This window comes from Quercus robur, chromosome 12 (assembly GCF_932294415.1).
Source record: "Quercus robur chromosome 12, dhQueRobu3.1, whole genome shotgun sequence".
NCBI classification, from domain to species: Eukaryota; Viridiplantae; Streptophyta; class Magnoliopsida; order Fagales; family Fagaceae; genus Quercus; species Quercus robur.
The window spans coordinates 5,680,252-5,701,330 of NC_065545.1; the positions used below are offsets into that span (position 1 = coordinate 5,680,252).

Sequence of the window (21,079 nt, forward strand, 5' to 3'; positions counted from 1 at the left end):
AACGTTTTTAGGAAACTATTTTACACCCTTGTGTGTGTTTGGTACCCCAATAAAATACGGTCAAATAGAAATTTAGCTGCTTGTTGATCGTAAAATAACCCACTAAAAGCGTAAAATTATTTACGCTTTGATTTTACCTTCAAATCATTTCTAGACACCACACTCGAAGAGAGAAAGCTCAAGGACACTCCTCACATGGTCTAAAACCCATCTCCAAGCTCACCTCAGCCAAGCTTTAGCCAACCCAGCCAAGCTCCGACCAGCCCAGATCTTGCCGCCACCACGGCCACCCTCACCGCCCAGATCACGCGTCGGCCAAGCTTCAGCTTTTTTCTCTCTTCTTCCTCAACTCTTCTTCTCCCTCTTACTCAACGTCGCTGATCTGGCTGCCACAGACTACCAGCCCACTCCACTCCAGCACCAAACCCACTCGATCTGGCCGCCGTCGCCTCCGTCCACTCCGATCCTCTCTTTCCCGATCTATCTGTCTTTCCCTCAATCTCTCACTATTTCTTCCTCCTTTCATCGAGTTTGTGAATAAAAAATGTTTTTATTTTGATTTTTGGTTGTGTTAAGTGTATATTTTGAATTTTTTTGTCATAAAATTTGTTTGGGAGCTGAGAAAATGTGAAAAATTTGTAGGAAAATAGCATTTTTAGAATGTTACCAAACACCAGAAATCGTTTTCTGGACTATTTTTCATTGCAGAACAAAATACCCAGATTTCATTTTTCATACGGGAATTCACTTTCTCCTGCATTCATTTTACACTCAGAATTTGATTTACATAGAGCCAGACGCAATCTTAATCTCCTATTATTTGTTTATCATAACTTTAATGTCTCATTTTCAAGCTCTTCCCACAATTCCATTAATTTCCTCTAATTTTATCTTATTATGTATCTTCCCCTCTTTGAGAAATGTATTTTTCTATTTACTTTTTAAACATTCATCACTCCCCTAAAATTTTGGTTAAAAGTTTAACTTATATATAAAAAAAAAAACGCTTATGAGCTGCTAGTGTATATATATGGATATATATAAATTAATGAATAATAGCTTAATTACCCAATAGTTTAACTTTAACTATTAACTATTAACTATTTATTAAAAATAAAAAACGTAAATGACTAGACAATCATTGATTCCATTTCCACTTTCATACCACTTTCCTAGTCAAACACGTTTACTCTTGTTTTCTTTTTTTATCTGCTTACCATCAAATCTGATTAAAGCCCCTTTTACTTCACTTTTCTTTCCCCACACTTTTTTCGGTAATGCAGTGGAGTACACATCCTCTCACCTGCTGTCTCTCTCTCCCTCTCTCTCAAGCCTTAAGGCTCTTTCACAAGATAAGTTCTTGATCGTCTTCCTAAACATATTATTCCAGTCAAAGCTCAAAGCATAGCTTTCTCATACATATCATCCGAAAGTAGTATCTTTTTTTTTTAAAAAGAAATTTTATTTTCCCCACAGATCTGAGATTTTCCCCAATCTCATCAGTGCAGATCTAAGAAGTTTGTAGTTTTGTACCATTTTATTCTAGTTTTTCTTTCTGTTCAAAAAAAAAAATTTCTAGTTTTTTATTCTTATTCTTCTTGGTTTTTCCAGTTGAATTTGCGGTTTACGGTTTTTCTTGATTTTCCTTTAATTTTCGGATTTTAATGATAACTGAACCAGATTGGTGTCCGATTCCCGTTGCACCGGTCCTGTTTTTAAACCATAATCTTCTATTTTTTTTGGTAAAGGATAATAAATTAAATTGTTGACAAAATAAATTTGGAGTTCAGATTAATTTTGAAAAAAAAAAGTCTTATTATGTAGGCAATATTTTATGCTTTGCTCTACTTAAACTTAGACTATAAATATATTTTGGAATAAAAAAATATTTAATCTACATCTTAAATGATAGTATAGATTAATCTTATGAATATAATTTTAGTGCCGTTTCGATTTATTTATTAGATCAGAATATTTCGATATTGATCTATTTCTGGTATTGGCGTATTTTGAGAATTTACCGTTCTATAAATATATATAATTAATAAAAAAAATTATTATTTATTTCTATTATTAAGCTAAATGTTATAAACTAATGAATTTAATATAGTTTTTTAAAAGAAAATCATAATAATAAAGTGATTTTTTAAAGAAGATATATTAAAAAGTTTGGAGATTTTTTTGGTAAATAAACAAACATAGTGGGATACTTATAAACCACGAAGTTTCCTAGAAGCATCCTTTCAACTTAAACTCCACTCACCATCTGTCAGTGCATCATTGATTTCTCTACTCCTATTCCGCGTTTCAAAATCTTATCAGTTATATTTTATTCCTCACTTTATGTGTGCATTTGGAAGTGGTCCACGTGGATGAAAAATTAAAATTATATCACTATTTAATTTATTTTTATTATTATTTATGGATTCTATTATATTTTTTTTTATTATTTAAAATTTTACTATATTATTTCAATTTACTTTTCCTTTTATTTACGAGACTTTTAACAATAATTTTTTAATTATAGTAAAATAATACACCCAACGTCTTTGAAAGTTTAGAAACACAGCTGTAGTGCAGATTGTAGAACTGAAGAAGACCAATTTCACAGTAGTGGAGATTGTAAAACTGAAGAAGGCAGTTTCAAACGGGTTACTGCAGCCAAAACTTGAGTTTTTGTTCTCTTCTTCTTATCTTTCTTTTTTTTTTTTTTTTTTCCCTCTAAAATGTTTTGGCAGCAGATCTGATCTGGAGTTCACCTTTATGGTGAAGGAATAAAAAAAAGAGGAGTTTCGGCCGGAATTCATCGAAATAGCCCGAAATGGCCGAAATTGATTGTAATGACTCGGAATTTAATCCAAGGTGGAGTAGGGGGGTTCTCGTTCCGGTTTGCATACCAAAATGGTATTTTTTGGCAGAACGGAACAGAATTAATAACTTATCTGCGCGAGGTTAGTCCAATTAGAATTCTTTAATTCAGCGTTTGCTAAAAATATTGCTAAATATATGTTTGGTACATGTACTTAAATATATATGTTTTGTCCTAAAAAATATATATATATATATATATGTTTTGTTGTTTGAAAATATTTGTAGAAATATGTGTAGATAAAAAAATATGTGAAATACTTGTAATGTTATTTAAAAATTGAAAACAAGTGTTTGAGTTGCCATACCAAATGAGCCATAATTTTCTTATACTTTTATGTCTCTTTTCTTCAAAAAAAAAAAAAAAAAAAAACTAAAAATATAGGATCAAATAAGATAAAAAATAATTCACCGGAATACTTACTTAATTAAGATATCAAATTTTCAAATTATAAATAAACAATTTAAATTTCAATAAATTTCTGTCAAATATTGTACAAGCAAAGTTTCAAATTTTAAATCGGAATAAGTTTTAGGCGAAACTACATTATTGGTCCCTGAAGTTTACCTTGTGTGCGCAATTAGTCCCTCAAGTTTATAGCGAGCACAATTAGTCCCTTAAGTTTTAAATCTGAGTTGTATTGGTCCTTTCACTAACTTCTGTTAACGGTGTTACTTACGTGGCTAACTTCACAATGACTTGGCATTTTTTTTAATGATGTGGCATATTTTTAATTAAAAAATTACAAACTAACTGAGAAAAAATATTAACCGGTGTTTACCAAACAAAAATTCTATATTTTTTGTCTATTGTAAAAACCCACGAGAGAGAAAGGGAGAGATGAAAGAAATCAAACCCCAACCCACCTGAAATTCCATGCCCTAGCCGCCGCCGGTAATAGTCCAAGCCGTAGCTGTCGCCGGCGATAGCACAACAGCTAGCAGTCGCCGACGACAGCCACTACCCTAGCAGCCACTGGTGACAGCCACTGACTCGCCTCTCTCATCCTCTCGCACAACCATGTCAGGAGCATTATTTTCTTGTCTTTTTTTTATCTTTTACTAAACTTACAAGAAAACCTGTTTGAGGCTGTACTTTGAGACCCAGTTGTTTTTTTTATTTTTTTATTTTTTTATTTTTTTATTTTTAAGGGGTGATATTTCTATTATTATTGTTCTATTGCTGAGCTATGGAGATTTTTGGAACTGGGTAGCTTTTGTTTTTAATTTTCTTTTTTGAGTCTCTTTTATTTAATTCCTTGATGGGTCAGTAAAGGTAAGAGTAGCTGATTCAGGATTTGGTGTTGTGCGAGAGGATGAGGGAGGCGAGTCAGTGGCTGTCACCGGCGGCTACTAGGGTAGTGGTTGTCGTCGGCGGCTGCTAGCTGTTGTGCTGTCGCCGGCGACAGCTACGGTTTGGACTATTACCGGCGGTGGCTAGGGCATGGAATTTCAGGCGGGCTAGGGTTTGATTTCTTTCCTCTCTCCCTTTCTCTCTCGTTGTGGGTTTTTACAGTAGGTAGAAAATATAGAATTTTTTTTTTTTGGTAAACACTGGTTAATATTTTTTCTCAATTAGTTTGTAATTTTTTAATTAAAAATATGCCACATCATTAAAGAAAATGTCAAGTCATTGTGAAATTAGCCACGTAATTAATACCGTTAACAGAAGTTAGTGAAAAGACCAATACAACTCAGATTTAAAACTTAAGAGACTAATTGTACTCGCTTTAAACTTGAGGGACTAATTGCGCACATTGGGTAAACTTCAGGGACCAATTGTGTAGTCTCGCCTAAGTTTTAATTTGTCCTAAAATTTAGGAGTAATTCTTGTGCTACATCAAAAAACATAACATTGATGATAATTCATCCATGTGACGAGTTATAATTGATAGGAAGAGTGTCCTCATATAGATACATCATCATCCTTTCTATCGACTATAACTTGCCACTAATATTGTATCTTTTGGTGTGGCACAAGATTTTTTCAAATTTTAAATTTGAAAAACGTTTTGTGGATCTCACGCACGTCGCACTCTATGGACACGCAATTGGGTTAAAAACCCACCCACATGGGACCCCCGGGAATCACTTATAGCTGCCATTACGAGCTTTAATTAAAAAAAAAAATGTTAATATTAAATCGACGCTGTCACGCGGTTTCTACTTTGCGCCACGCGGTTTTGAAATAGATATTTTCATTTTATTTCCTTTAAAATTTCCGCCCCATTCCTCATGCCACTTAGTGCTGAAGCTATACTGCCTTCTACCAAATTTCAGGCACATCATTACAGATTTAAAGAAAAGAGAACACAGAAATCATTTATCACACCAAAAAAAAATCTGAAAAAATTTGAAATCTCAAAAGACTTGGTAGTGTATTCCGGTCCTTTTCTCTTGCTTTTGGCAGAAGAGTCATTACCCGTTATGTAAAAGTAATAGTGGGATACTTGATAAACCATGAAGCTTCCTAGAAGCTTCCCTTCAACTTAAACTCCACTCACCATCTGCCAGTGCCAGGTGCGTCATTGAGTTCTCTACTCCTGTTCCTCATTTCAAAATCTTATCAGTTATATTTTATTCCTCACTTTATGTCTTTGAAAAACGCAGCAGTAGTGCAAATTGCAGAACTGAAGAAGACCAATTTCGAAGTAGTGCCCATTGTAAAACTGAAGAAGACAATTTCAAACGGGTTACTGCAGCCAAAACTTGAGCTTTTGTTCTCTTCTTCTTCTTCTTTTTTATTTATTTATTTATTTATTTTTCCTCTGAAATGATTTGGTAGCAGATCTGATCTGGAGTTCACGTTTATGGTGAAGGAATAAAAAAGATGAAGAGGAGTTTCGGCCGGAATTCACCGAAATAGCTCGAAATGGCCGAAATTGACAGTAATGACTCGGAATTTAATCCAAGGTTGAATAGGGGGTTTCTCGTTCCGGTTTGCATACCAGAATGGTATTTTCCGGCCGTTCTGACCAGAACGGAACAGAATTAATAACTTATCTCCACTAATAACTTTTTTTTTTGATGAACATCTCCACTAATAACTTATCTGCACGAGGTTAGTCCAATTAGATTTCTTAATCCATGTTTGTTAAAAATATTGCTAAATATATGTTGGGTTATGTTAATGAGTGTCCTAATAATTCATTTTAGGAAAGTTGACATCACTTTTATAGAAAATGAAAAAAAATTGTCAAAATATTAATTTTTTTCTTTTTTCATAAATTATTTTTTAACTGAATTCTTAACATTAGTATTTTTCATATATGTTTGGTATATGTACTTAAAAACATATATTTTTTTGTTGTTGTTTTTTTTTTTTTTTTTAATACAAGATAGAATTTTACTCTAGTATAATCTAAGTATATATGTGTGTGAAACTCCCTCCTGGAGATTTGAACCTCGACCCTTACCCTCTACACTCTACAAACACTTATTCTTGTAGAGTGATTATCACAGCAAGGGAATGGATGGTATATATTTTGTTGTCTGAAAAGTAATGTTGTTTAAAAACTGAAAACAATGTGTTTGAGTTGTCATACCATATAGGTCATAATTTTCGGTGTTTTAGTTGTTATTCCATTCAGGACATAATTTTCCACTATTTTTATGTCTTTTTTCTTCAAAAATATAAAAAATATAAAATCAAATAAGATAAAAAATATTTCAACGGAATACTTATATCATAAAATTTCAAATTTTCAAACCATAAATAGATAATTAAAATTTAAATTTCGGTCAAATATCATGTAAAGTTTCAAATTTTAAATTGGTATAAGTTTTAATTTTCTCTAAAATTTAAAGAGTAATTCTTGTACTACATTAACCACAATTCATCTATATGGGGAGTTATATAGTGTGTTTGGATAGAATTTATTTTGTTGAAATTGAAAACTGAAAACGGAAAATACTGTAGCAAAATAATTTTTAAATGTGTGAATAGTACTGTGAGACCTATTTTTAATGAAAAAATTGATAAAAAATGAAATTTGTGGGTCCGTAAACAGTGCACATGTGTACTGTTTACTGCAGAAAGTTAAGATTTGCGGTTACTGTTTATTACAGTAACCGCAATACTCCAAAAACGCGTGAAAACCAAAAAAAAAAAAAAAAAAAAAAACAAAAACGCAGATCCAAAAACTCAACCGTGGATCCAAACATGCTCATAGTCGGTGAAAAGTGTCCTCATATAGATTTACCATCACCCTTCTATCTTCTGTCGACCACAACTCATCACTAATGGTGTGATCGTGAGTCTGTGACACAAGATTTTTTCAAAATTTAATTTAAATTTTTTTTTTTGAGAAACTTCAAAATTTAAATTTGAAAAACGTTTTGCGGTCCCGTGGATCTCACGCACGTCACACTCTGTGGACCTGCAATTGGGTTAAAAACCCACGTGGACCCCCGAGAATCAAGCATAGCAGCCATCACGAGCTATAAAAAAAAAAAATATATATATATATATATATTAATATTAAATTGACGCTTTCACGCGGTTTCTACTTTGAGCCACGCGGTTTTGAAATAGATATTTTCATTTTCTTAACCCAAAAAAAAAAAAAAAGAAGATATTTTCATTTTATTTCTCCCACTCAGTGCTGAAGCTGTACTACTTACGGATTCCTCTCTCTATAAACATCTTCAGATTGTCTAACCTAGACCTCCTTCGTGCCTTCTACCAAGTTTCAAGCGCATCATTACAGATCTAGAAAGAAAAGAGAACGCATAAATCATTTATCACACAAAAAGAATATCTGAAGAAAATTTGTGGTATTTGACAGAGACGATTGAGTAAATGTGTCTAAAATACTTGAAAGTGTGCTTGAAATGAATCTCAAAAGACTTTTGGTAGTGTATTCCGGTCGTTTTCTCTTGCTTTTGTCAGAAGAGTCGTACTTGTTAGGTAAAAGTAATATCAGATATAAATTTAACGCGTTGCTTTCTTTCTCTCCTGTCAGATCAAACAGCAATTTGGAATCCGATTCTTTTCAGACGTCTACAACACTCGTTTTCTAACAGTTGATACGACTCCTTTATTCTACGAATTTTGCCTGAAAGCTTCCTCTGGAATCCTTGATTTCACTGTGCTTTTAACGAGGTTAAGGCAAAGCCAAGTTTTGTGTATATATATTAGAAGAAGAGCTTGGTGTTGCTGAAAGTGTGGAGGGCGTGAGATCTATGGAGAACTACTTGAACGAGAACTTTGGGGATGTGAAGGGCAAGAATTCGTCGGAGGAGGCGCTTCAGAGATGGAGGAATCTCTGCTGGCTAGTGAAGAACCCTAAACGGAGATTCCGATTCACTGCTAATCTCTCTAAGCGATTTGAGGCTCAGGCTATTCGACGCTCCAATCAGGTTCTACCACTTGCTGAATTTCATTTCTGGTTCGTTAATCAAAAAAGTTTTTGGTAGAAATTTTTTTGGTTTGATTTATTTTGTTTTTCATGTTTTAGATGGTTAATAAAAGAAGTGCATATCAAATCATCAATGTCTTTTTTTTAGTTCTGCTTCCTATTACAATAGATGAATCCATTGGTTTCCTTTTTTGACATGCCTAATTGCCAATAGCTTTACATTTTAAGTAGTTTATCTACTTATGTAGAAATTTTATTAACATAGAATTGCTAGCGTAGGTGATACTTTCATGACAAATCCGAAATGGTAAATTGTTATTATTTGTAATTTGAACAAACTATTGAAATTACTTTTTTGCTACCAACAATAACTAGTAATAACCTGCCACTACTTAGGATTTGTTGTGAAAATATTTTGGAAATAACATTTCTCATTATTGATATTCATAATAGAAATGAATTTCAAATGGACATCCTCATGTAAGATTGAGCGTAACTGGTCTTGAAGGTGGTCCAAGGAAGGTGTATCCGGCCAACCACGTAGGTAGGCTAGCTTTCGCTTAGGTTGATTCATCCAGCTTCTACTTAGGTCGATAACATAGGTCAACCAACATCCCCTTAGATTGACATCGTATGTCAGGTTATATCGGCTTAGGTCCAATCGTAGGTAGATTTATATTTGCTTAGATTGACAACTTTGTTGGACCGGTCAATATAGTAATCTTCAAAAGAAGTGCCCACTAATCCTCCTTCTATCAACATTTATTGCATACTAACAACCAACCATTGCATTTAATGATACTGAGCAACATCTCTCAGTTGATCTGACCTAACCTTACAATCAACTAGCTAGCAGATCTATTGATTTCTTGCCTTGACATGCTCCTTCAGCTGACTTGACCTGATAGACAACCAACTGGCAGGTCTACTACTTGGTTTTAGGGAAATTTCTTGCCAAAAATTTTTCCCACATGCTCTATAAATACTCCCTTCATTCATCAAAAGAAAAGAAAGAGGCAAGATCTATGCCAAAAATTCCTCCCACATGCTCTATGTTTCTCTCCTCTCCACTAGTTTTTCACTAGTTTCCTTGGCCACCTTCCTTTGGGAGGTATTGGTGGGTTTAAGGTCTTCTTCCTTAGTAGGTGATCAGTTAGTCAAGAGGAGTTCGATTCGGTCAAAGTTCCATCACAATTTGGTTGGGGTTGAATCCCTTGTTGTAGTTTTATTTCTTCTTTGAAATTTTACCCACCTACAAGTGGTATCATCTATAGAAACTGTAGGTCAAAAAAATTCGACTTAAGGTCTATGTCGTGGTAACCCAATTTATCCCACGCGAGTCTCACCCTTAGGAGCCAAATTGACCTTACCAGCTTTGGTTCGACCTCACCAATCAATTTGGGCCACCAACCAAATTGGCCTCACAAACTTCCGTTCAACCTCACCAATTAGTAAGACTCCACTAGCTAGATTAGCCTCACAAGTAAGTTCAGCTTGACTAGTTAGGTCATCCTCTGGAGCCAAATCGGCCTCAATTCACAAGTCCCATCTTCAGTTCGACCTCACCAGCTTCGGTTAGGCCTCCCCACCCAACTTGCCAGATTGGCCTTACCAACTTTGGCTCACCTTCACTGGTGAATTTAGTGTTACTAGCCAAATCCGCCTCACCCACTAGGTCACCCTCAAGATCTAGATTGGCCTCATTAGCATCGGTTTCGCCCTAGTCATATAAGCTTCACTAGTTAGTTCCGCCTCACCCACTAGGTCACCCTCAAGATCTAGATTGGCCTCATTAGCATCGGTTTCGCCCTAGTCATATAAGCTTCACTAGTTAGTTCCGCCTCATCACACAAGAAGGCACAAAACCCTCCTTTGCGAAGGCATAAAAGCTCTCCTCAAAGGGAGCACGAAATCCGTCCTCTGCAAAGGCACAAAAGCCCTCCTCTGCAAAAGCACAAAAGCCCTTCTCTATGATCTCAACCACACAACCTTGCACTAGGAGAATAATGAAACCACCTAAGTAGGTACAACTTCATCTTCCACTTCCCTTGCTTGGCTTAGACAAGTGAAAATTGGGGGCTACTGTGGGGGGTTGGTGTTGATAGGATGAGGAAGGTGTGTACCAAGCCAGCCACGTAGGATGGTAAACTTCTACTTAGGTCGATGGTGTAGGTCAATCAATGTCCGCTCAAAGTAAAATGTTTTCAAAGTGTCTTATCAGAGAATATTTTAAGGTGTTTGACTGCATCCTAAAAAATGCTTTGGAAAATATTTTAAGGTGTTTGGTTGTGTTCCTGAAAATGCTCTAGAAAACACATTTTCTACTAGTTTCTCACATTTTCTTAGCTTCCAAACAAATATTATAATAGAAAATCCCAATATATAAACCAAAGAAACAAAAACCAAAACCAATAAAATTCAATCGTTCTCAAACTAGACTCCGATTGTGAGGGAGGGAGAGAGAGAGATAGATTGAGAGAGAGAGAGAGGTAAGGGCGGTGCCAGATCTTGTTGGTTGGATTTGAAGGTAGTAATAACGAACTTCAGGCGACGGTGTCGAGCTTGAGGCAACGACGACAAGATCCGTGGTTCGATCTAGAGTTGGTAGAGACGGCGCTGAACTTGAGGGAGCCAGATCGTTGGATGGGTGGTCTTGGTGGTTGTCGTTTGTGGGTGGGTCATAGTGATCCGATCGGTTTTTGTGTGGTTCACAGTTGTCCGATTGACTCATGAGTGGGTCGCTGCGGCTGGTTCGATTGCTCTGTGCTCTCTCCTTCATCTTGTTCAAGCTCTTGGTGAGTCTCCTCTCTCTCTTTGGTTCAGATGGGTGAGTGTGAGTGAGAGGTGGAAAATGAAATTAGGGAAAATAAGTGTAATTCATTTTACACCAAAACTGGCCCTATTTTCCAGTCAATGGAGGTTGACCGAATTTTTCAATCAACCCAAACACCTGACTTGATGTTAAATGTTTTCTATAAAGTCTTTTTGGTCAAAACAAACACAGCCTATATCTGCTTAGATCAATGATGTAGGTCGACTGACTACTTCTACTTAGGTCGACGACATAGGACGACAAACATTCGCTTTGGTTAATGACGTAATGACGTAAGTTGACCGGTCAATTTAGTAATCCTCAAAACAAGTGCTCACTAGCCCTGGAATTAACATTTATTGTGCCTTAACAACTAACCATTGCATTCGATGCTACTAAGCAACATCCCTTCGGCTGACCCAACTTGATAGAAAATCAGCTAGCGGGTCTGCTGAGCTATTATCCTAAAACACATCTCTTCAGCCAACTACCTAGTAGGTCTACTACCTAGGTTTAGGGCAATTTCCTGCTAAAATTTCCTCCCACATGCTCTATAAATATTCCTTCACTCACCAAAAGAAAAGAAAGGGGTAACCATCAGAGCCTCTTTGGCTCAACCCCCTTGGGGTGGTCTAAGGTATTCTTCCTTAGCAAGTGATCAGTTTGGTCAAAAGGAGTTTGGTTTAGTAAGGTCCATCACAGCTTGCTTATTGTCAAAGTCCTTGTTGCAGTTCAATCTCTTTTCTGAAATTTCATCCACCTACAATAAGCATGATAAAGTAAATGGGGAAAGAAAAGATTAATATTTTCCAATATGTGCCTCTTGGGCATGTGGATAAACTGCTTAGCTTGTTAGGAGTGAAAAGCCCCTAGATTATCCGGTAACTGGTTCTAGTGGGTGGGGTCAATTGCTCATAGGAGTTTGATTAATAGTGAGAATTGTTGTACAGTATGCTCTGCATGCTGTAAGTCATATAAAATATTTGAACCACTGTAACCAGGTGTGAAATTATAGATCCCATTGGGTGGGTGATGTTACTATCTTCAATCTTGACTTGGAAATTGGTGCCTTTTAGTAAGTACGTGCAGTAGAATTTTGCCAACAGGATATACTAGTCACATAAGCATTTGCCACTAATTTTGATACTAGCTGCATTAGACTTCTAAGGAGAACCCAAGAATTTTGAGCACCATGGTGCATCCAAACTTTGATTCTTTGATAATCATACTTGTATGGTCCTTCCAGATGGGAACTTGTCTGCATTCTCTTGAAAATTTTCAAGCAGATCCATAAAATTCATAAAAGAAATTATGTTGCATTGAAATTATGGTTATATGATTATTAGAATAATTAATTCAAATGCAGAATAATGAGAAACAAGATTGAACTTCTCAGAATAATTGGAAGTACAAGTTTTTTTGACAATTGAAGAAATAGATTGGGTCATTTCAATTACATTCCTGCTTTTTATTTTTTTTATTTTTTTATGTTCTTTTCTTTCTTTTTGTGTTGGAACCTTATAGGAGAAGTTTAGAGTTGCAGTTTTGGTTTCACAAGCTGCACTTCAGTTTATCAATGGTAAGAGTCTTAACCTGCTCGAATAAAATTTTTTGATATTATGGTTATACTTCTAAATGTTGACTCCACCTTCAACGCCTGTAGGTCTAACTTTATCCAGTGAGTACATCGTACCAAGGGAAGTCCAAGATGCAGGTTTTGAAATTTGTGCTGATGAGTTGGCATCCATTGTTGAAGGCCGTGATGTGAAGAAACTAAAAATACATGGTGGTGTTGAGGGTATTATAAACAAGCTTGCAACATCAGTGAACAATGGCATTCCAACTTCTAATAAGTTGTTGGATCAAAGAAAAGAGATTTTTGGAATTAATAAATTTGCTGAAAGCCCAGCACGAGGTTTTTGGGTCTTTGTGTGGGAAGCCCTTCAAGATATGACTCTTATGATACTTGCTGTTTGTGCTCTTGTCTCTCTTCTTGTTGGAATAACCATGGAAGGATGGCCTAAGGGTGCTCATGATGGACTTGGAATTGTTGCCAGCATTTTGCTTGTTGTATTTGTCACTGCCACGAGTGATTATAAACAATCTTTACAGTTTAAGGATTTGGACAGGGAGAAGAAGAAAATTACAATCCAGGTCACCAGAAACGGATTTAGACAAAAGATATCAATATATGATTTACTTCCTGGTGATATTGTTCATCTTGCTATTGGAGATCTGGTCCCAGCAGATGGACTTTTTGTTTCTGGGTTTTCAGTGTTGATAAATGAATCCAGTTTAACAGGAGAGAGTGAACCAGTTGATGTCAATAATGATAAGCCATTTCTTCTGTCAGGAACTAAAGTTCAGGATGGATCATGCAAGATGCTTGTGACTACTGTCGGAATGAGAACTCAGTGGGGTAAACTGTTGGCTACTCTTAGTGAAGGAGGAGATGATGAGACCCCATTGCAGGTCAAACTTAATGGTGTGGCAACCATTATTGGAAAGATAGGACTGTATTTTGCCATTGTTACTTTTGCTGTTTTGGTGCAAGGACTTTTTAGCCGCAAGCTGCAAGAAGGCTCCCACTGGAGCTGGTCTGGAGATGATGCAAAGGAAATTCTGGAATTCTTTGCTGTTGCTGTTACAATAGTTGTTGTTGCTGTTCCTGAAGGGCTGCCTTTGGCCGTGACGCTAAGCCTTGCCTTTGCCATGAAGAAAATGATGAATGATAAGGCACTTGTCCGTCATTTGGCTGCTTGTGAGACAATGGGATCTGCCACAAGTATCTGTAGTGACAAGACTGGGACTCTAACTACTAACCATATGACTGTTGTGAAAGCTTGCATTTGTGGGAAGATCATGGAAGTAGGCAGCTCTAAAGAGACTTCTGGTATTTGCTCTGAAATTCCTAGTACTGGTTTGAGAATCCTACTACAATCAATATTTAATAACACTGGAGGAGAAATTGTTAAAAACAAAGATGGAGAAGTTGAGATCCTGGGATCACCCACTGAGACTGCTCTTTTGGAATTTGGGCTGTTGCTCGGTGGGGATTTTCAGTTAGAACGAAAAACATTGAACATTGTGAAAGTTGAGCCCTTCAATTCTGCTAAGAAGCGAATGGCAGTACTTCTAGAGGTTCCTGGTGTTGGTCACAGGGTACACTGTAAAGGCGCTTCTGAAATAATTTTAGAGGCTTGTGATAGAGTCATAGACTCAAATGGTGATATTGTTTTCATCGAGGCATCCCGTGATTATTTGAAGGATACGATTGAACAATTTGCTAGTGAAGCTCTTCGAACTCTATGCCTTGCTTATATGGAAATTGAAAATGAATTTTCTGCTGAAAGTCTACCAATTAAAGGGTACACATGTATAGGAATTGTAGGTATTAAAGATCCAGTTCGCCCCGGTGTGAGGGAGTCTGTTGAAATTTGTAGGTCTGCTGGTATAACTGTTCGGATGGTTACTGGAGACAACATAAACACTGCGAAGGCAATTGCTCGAGAATGTGGAATTTTGACCAGTGACGGTATAGCAATTGAAGGCCCAGTATTCCGTGAGACAAGTGAGGAGGAATTGTGTGAAATTATTCCAAGACTTCAGGTGATTTACATTGTTTTGTCAATATTTGGTGCATTCTTGGGCTGGAATCTAGGGGTAAATGGTTTCTCATGGCCATTAGGTCTGTTTGGTTGGGAGGATGGAAACAATTTAGTTTTCTCTCAATGTGTGTTTGGTTGGAGATATGGAAAAGTGGAGGGATATAAATCATTTTTGCTTGGTTGTGGAGAAAAGTGGGAGGATAGAAAATGTAGTTCATATAAATTTACTACTATGTCCTTAGTATATAATATGTAAAATATAATTTCTTTGTCAAAAAAAATATAATTTCTTTGTACTCATTAAATAAGAAGAAAATATTAATTATTTTTAATTAAAATTAATAAAATAACATTATATATAATGTAATATATTAATTATTATTTTTTTGTACTCATTATATTTTCCTTTATTATTATATATAATATATAATATAATATATTATATGTGATATATTAGTGGCTCGAAACAAAAAAGAAAAAATATATTGGCAAAGAACAAACCTGACATGTTGTTTGATTGTTTCATGTGGTTGCTTGTGGGCTTGTGGCTGTGCAGAAGAAACAAAAGAGAAGCAGGGAGAGAGATAGACTCATTAAATTGGGGCAATTTGGTAATTGGGCAAGCAACAAGCTTTTCATGCTTGTTTTCTCTCCAATTTGGAGAGATATTTTTTGTGGGCCCGGGTGGAAAATGCTTGGGCCCCATCAAAAAATTCTCTCCCCTTCTCTCCTTACCAAACAACACCCATTTCTATTCTCTCTTTTATTTTTCATCTGTCATATTCCACCTCCAACAAAACATACCCCTAAAGTTCAGTATGCAAATTGCTGTGGTGTCTGGTTAGTTCCCTGTTTGATCTAAAATTTTCCACTGTTGATGTGATTACTACAAATGGTACAACATTTTATATTGAACTAAATGGCCCATTCCAGAGGTTGCCATGGACACCGCATTCCTCTACCAGATATCTTAAGATATCTTAAAAAATATTTCCAGACCACATTTTTTGTGCAAATTCCTTATATCCAGTTTACAGTTCCTGTGATGTTGGACTTTAATTATCCTCATATTCTCTTGCTTTGGAAGTACTGCATCTCAATGTAGTAGTAGTATGTAATTGCAAGGATTGGAATAAAGCAATGAGTATGCTAAATTTCTAGTTCTGGGCGATATGGGTTCCAATAGACATTAGAAGCTAGTGGCAATCACTGAAATATGAAATTGTCAATTAATGGCTCTTTCTGTGAAAGAAAGTTGTCTGCTAAATGAAAAGATTTCTTCATATGCAGGTAATGGCTCGGTCTTCACCAATGGATAAGCATACTCTTGTAAAACACTTACGAACTACCTTGCAAGAAGTTGTAGCAGTAACTGGTGATGGTACAAACGATGCTCCAGCACTTCATGAAGCAGATATTGGACTAGCAATGGGCATTGCTGGAACTGAGGTGTTATGTTGTTGCTTTTCCTTTATTTTTCTGAGAAAATATCTTAGCTTAAAAAATATAGCTGATGCAAGCCCCAACTTCCAAAAGTTATAGTAAACTTCTTTGGTTTTATCCAAAATATATCTTTTTCTTTGATATTTCAACCCCTTTAAATTACTTTTGCGAGCTAACTACTCTCTCTCCCTACCACATAGAATCGAAAATAAAATGATTATACATAGAAAAGAGAAAGGGTAGGAATCGTATATTTTTATCAGTGGTAATCATATACCATTCACTCTATATTCCCTTCTTTTATGTATGATTTTAAAATGCAAAAAACTTAGAAACTTTTTTTGATAGGTAAAAAAAACTTGAAATATAAACATTTAGTGGTTGAGATATTTATTAATCTTCGATTATCTTGAAATTTTGCAAGCGTAGAGAGTATAAGAAAAAAATGTGATCTAACGGTAGATTTGTCGAAATTCGCATCCACCGAAAAATATTAAGGGTTGTAATTTTACTTGAAGTTATACTAGGTGTAATTTGAATTCAACTCATATAAAAAAGATTTTGATTGCAAGATATCGAATAATAGCTATTTACAATATTTGAGGATTTATATGAACCTAAGAAATTATGAACCTTAAAATCTATTTCTTATCTGCATAATCTTTTTTGTGGTTTGTTTTCTTCTTTTTGCATCATACAATTGTTGTATTTCTAAAAGGGAACCTTAAAGAGGACATTAGGATTTGTGTTCGTTATGTAAAAGAGTTGGACAAGGGACCATAGACAGTGGTCGTCTTTCCAAGAGTTTTGTAAGTTGTAACTCAATTGGTTGGCACCTCTTGGGGTTTCCAATATTGGTAAAAGCGTGCTTAATCGCAAAGCGCCAACCGTTTAAGCTTCAACGCTTTTTGCCTCTAAAGCAATGTGCATTCAAAGAAGTGCGCTTTAGGTGCGCTTTTTTTATATTTTCAAAAAAAAAAAAAAAAAAAAAATTGTAAACTGAATTGTAATTATAAGATCTTAATATTATTGATATAATCCATTGATTTGACATATTTTTAGTGTAACTTTTCTTGAAACTCACAATCCCCTCTATTTTATTTTAATTTTTAATTTTTTTTTCCTCACCAAGACATTTACCCACCCATCTTCTTCTTATTTTATTTTTTTCCCCTTCAAATATCTACTTGGTACCAATTACCAAAACTACTATGTCCTAAAGTTCTTAGTTCATTAATGTAATAAAAAGTATTATATAGTTTATTTGTGGTAATTTTTTAGATACTTCAGTTTTTGATGTTGAACACAGCACTTAGAGGGTGTTTGGTATGTTGTGATGTGTCCCTGATGTGATACATATTACGATGATGTGACATTAAGGTTTTTGATTTATTTTAATTTTTCTAACATTATCATAATCTAAAATTACAAAATATATCACATCACCTTAATGTCATCTCCTTCCTAAATAATGTAATGTTGTATTTTGGTATTGAGATTACATTAATGTAAGATTACAATAATGTAATAATGTAATATTACGGTATAATGTAATATCATGGTATAATGTATAGACTTATTGTCATTAAGTGAATATATTATTAACTAATATTAGTACTTATTAATTAGTCACGGGACATTATGGCTATCGGAGATCTAAGAAAGGATATTGCTTGGAAGCACTCATATCTAGTTGATCCAAAAAAATAAAAATGACTTGGCTTGCAATATTTGTGGTAAAATTGCAAAAAAGGAGCTTATATATAATTTTTTTATTTATTTCAATTTAAATGATTATTTGATCACTTGATTGTTGTATTCCCCATTAATCATTATTTTAAAATTTATTAAATTATTTAAAAAAAATGTGTGCTTCACTCTATGAAGCACGGATGCGTTTCGGGACTCGGGTGCGGGTGCGGGACTCGGCAATTTTTGAAAAAGGTGGGTGCGGGTGCAGCGATACTTGGAGATTAAAAAAATTTTAAAAAAATTTTTATTTATATTTTTAATATATTGATAAACATACTTTTTCATATTATATAAACATATACCAAATTTATGAGTAATAGTAGATAATAACTAAAACATGATGTTCATAAATTAAATACAACTCATAAGATTGAAACTAAAACATTCCATGATGTTCAGAAATTAGAATACAACTCACAAGTTTGAAACTAAAACAAAATAAAAGATAATCAACAAGACTGAAAGCTTCACAGATTCACAAATTCATAAATCACAATTCAAACTAAGATTGAAAGCTTTATATCAATACTTGAGTTGAGAATGCGTGAGAAAGGGCTGAAGTTTGAATGAAGTGACTGAGTGGCTGAGTGTCTCACAGGGGAGACGGAGAGCAGAGACAGAGAGGCAGTGAGTGAAGGCAAAGTAAAGCCAAAGTGAGCACACTACAGAGAGCATAGAGAGACGAGTGACAGAGTAAGAGAGAGCTAAAGTTTGGTGTTTGGATGAAGTGAGAATGCGTGAGAGAGTTTAGGGTTTCTTATTAAGTTCAAACGGTGCATTTTGCATCTTTTTATTTTTGGAATTTCGGCTTGAATCGGCCATTTTGGCGGTTTCGCCCGAGTCAGCGCGAATTAGCCCGATTCAGTGCAAATCGGCCCGAGTCTGAGCCGCATTGGCGCGTGTTGTGAAAAAAAAAAAAAAACACGTGGCAGTATGCGGCCCGACACAGCATTGACATAGGGGCAACGGCATCCCTCGCGCTTCGCCACGTCAGACGCAGGTGCGGCTCCTCTAGCGTTGCGTCCGTGCTTCCCAGGCTTAACTTAAGTCAAATGCGCGTATGTGCTTTGCGCCTAGGCTCTAAAGACCTTTGCACTTAAGTGTGCCCCACACTTGTACCAACACTAGGTATTTCCAGCGGAGATATACAGGGTTCAAATTCCCCTTCACCTAAATATCAAATTATTAAATAAAAGAAAAATATAAAAAAGAGATATTGGTCTTATGTAAGCTATCATTTTTAGCGTGGAGTATTTGAGGCTTAAAATTCTGACCATGAGGGTTCTCCTTCTGTCAATTGAAGGTCCTGATGCCTCACCTTCCACCAGTATAACCTTTGAGGTGTTACTGTGTGGACTATCTTACTGTACTTTCCTGCTATTGGAGGCTCTTAGTCACTGAGATTGTTGTCTTTGCATTCAGGCCCCTGTCTTTGTTCTTGTCAACAAATTATTATCATCTTCAAATCTTCTTACTTGACAACTTTTGTCATACAACCTGTTTACAATTTTCAGGTAGCAAAAGAGAGTGCTGATGTGATAATCTTGGATGATAACTTCTCCACAATTGTCACTGTGGCGAAATGGGGACGTTCTGTTTACATAAACATTCAGAAATTTGTTCAGTTTCAGCTAACAGTAAATGTGGTTGCCCTAGTTGTCAACTTTTCTTCAGCCTGTTTGACAGGTAAGAAAATTCAGATCGTTTCTCCTTTCCGTATCATATTTAAAGTTTTTGGCATAAACCTTTTCCTATACTATTATTCTTTCATTCCCCCTTTTCTCTTTGGGGGATATATGTGTGCTTTCAGGAAACACTCCCCTTTCCGCTGTTCAGCTTCTGTGGGTCAACATGATCATGGATACTCTAGGAGCACTTGCCTTAGCCACTGAGCCTCCGAATGATGATTTGATGAAAAGATCGCCAGTTGGTAGGAAAGGAAACTTCATCAGCAATGTTATGTGGAGGAATATCTTGGGGCAATCTGTGTATCAGTTTGTCATAATTTGGTTTCTCCAGACAAGAGGAAAAGCATTTTTTAATCTTGGTGGTGCAAATTCTGATTTGATATTGAACACAATCATTTTCAACTCGTTTGTCTTTTGTCAGGTAATTTTAAATCCATAACGATATTTTATTCTAATTTGGAATGTGTTTCCTTGATGTATTGGCTCTATACGGCCCTCATTGATGGTATAATTTACATTCAGAAACTGACCCAGAAAGTTTTTGTTTTCATATTTGAAGTTTGAGAATTTATGGCCGACTCCAAAATTTGGGACTAAGGCTTGGTGGTTGTTGTATGTGAAGGCATATTGTCATTATTATCGCTGCTAATATTTGAGAAATAATTTTGATCTACCAGGCTGATTCTTAATGTTTACACACTTATGTTAATAGTAGGAGCATGCTATCAGGATTCCTCACATATCAAGCAGATATGATAGATACTTCATCTGATTGCTTGAATTTTATTTTGCTTAATATATGAAACCATCAATGGAATTCGATCAGGATGAACTTGTTTAGTTGATTTTATAAATTGGAAGTATATAGAAGGATAGTACTCTAGTTACAATATCGACTCAAAGTAATAGTTAGGATAATTTGAAATGTCTTAATTATAAGTAGGATTTGAACTAATCTGCATTCTGCAATCCCTCATTTTAAGACTTGGATTATGTGACTTACACTGGAATTCTGATGACTTCCTCAGGTTTTCAATGAGATCAGCTCTAGAGAGATGGAAAAAGTAAACGTCTTCAAAGGTATAATGGATAACTATGTGTTTGCATTTGTGCTTACTTGCACTGTTGTCTTTCAAATCATCATCATCGAGTTCCTGGGTGCATTTGCAAACACAACCCCTCTCAGCTTGCAGCAGTGGATTGTTAGCATTTTAATTGGATCTCTTGGGATGCCAATAGCAGCAGCTTTAAAAATGGTTCCTGTGGGTTTAAACTGAGTTCATGGCAAACTGAATGGGTACTTTTCTGTCTTAGTTCTTTAGATTCTAACCCTAAATGAATGGAGGAATTTTGTTTGATCATGTTGTTTGTATTATATTGTGTTCATCTATTATGATTGTTCTTCTTAGTGCTGAGGTAGTTTACTTGCTGGTTGTATTCATTTTAATCTTTAATTATGCTCAGGAAGTGATGTGGTTATCTACTTGAATGATTTTTGCTTAGGCTTGTGGCAACCGAGCAATTTCGTCTTATGCTTCGGTAATCGTA

The 21,079-nt window shown here is 35.5% G+C and overlaps 1 protein-coding gene and 1 long non-coding RNA gene across 2 annotated transcripts; both read left to right on the forward strand.

Moving 5' to 3' along the window:
- The first annotated feature begins 4,836 nt into the window (after window positions 1-4,836).
- LOC126709175 (uncharacterized) lies at window positions 4,837-5,873 on the forward strand. Its single transcript, XR_007649328.1, has 3 exons — window positions 4,837-5,388; window positions 5,479-5,560; window positions 5,657-5,873. It is a non-coding gene; the product is annotated as an uncharacterized LOC126709175 (long non-coding RNA).
- Window positions 5,874-7,469: 1,596 nt separating this feature from the next.
- Window positions 7,470-20,939, forward strand: LOC126709174 (calcium-transporting ATPase 1-like). The gene is made up of 8 exons (XM_050409287.1): window positions 7,470-7,722; window positions 7,833-8,229; window positions 12,565-12,619; window positions 12,704-14,649; window positions 15,939-16,097; window positions 19,358-19,529; window positions 19,654-19,952; window positions 20,560-20,939. Exons 2-8 carry the CDS (start codon window positions 8,053-8,055, stop codon window positions 20,806-20,808), a joined length of 3,057 nt encoding a protein of 1,018 aa, XP_050265244.1. The 5' UTR covers window positions 7,470-7,722; window positions 7,833-8,052; the 3' UTR covers window positions 20,809-20,939.
- Window positions 20,940-21,079: the final 140 nt, after the last annotated feature.

Excerpts from the sequence above, each read along its gene's own strand:
- LOC126709174 (XM_050409287.1), top strand. The coding sequence starts at position 8,053 with ATGGAGAACTACTTGAACGAGAACTTTGGGGATGTGAAGGGCAAGAAT. Across the intron at positions 14,650-15,938 it reads AAATTATTCCAAGACTTCAG|GTAATGGCTCGGTCTTCACC; the intron begins GTGATTTACATT and ends CTTCATATGCAG. Across the intron at positions 19,530-19,653 it reads TTCTTCAGCCTGTTTGACAG|GAAACACTCCCCTTTCCGCT; the intron begins GTAAGAAAATTC and ends GTGTGCTTTCAG.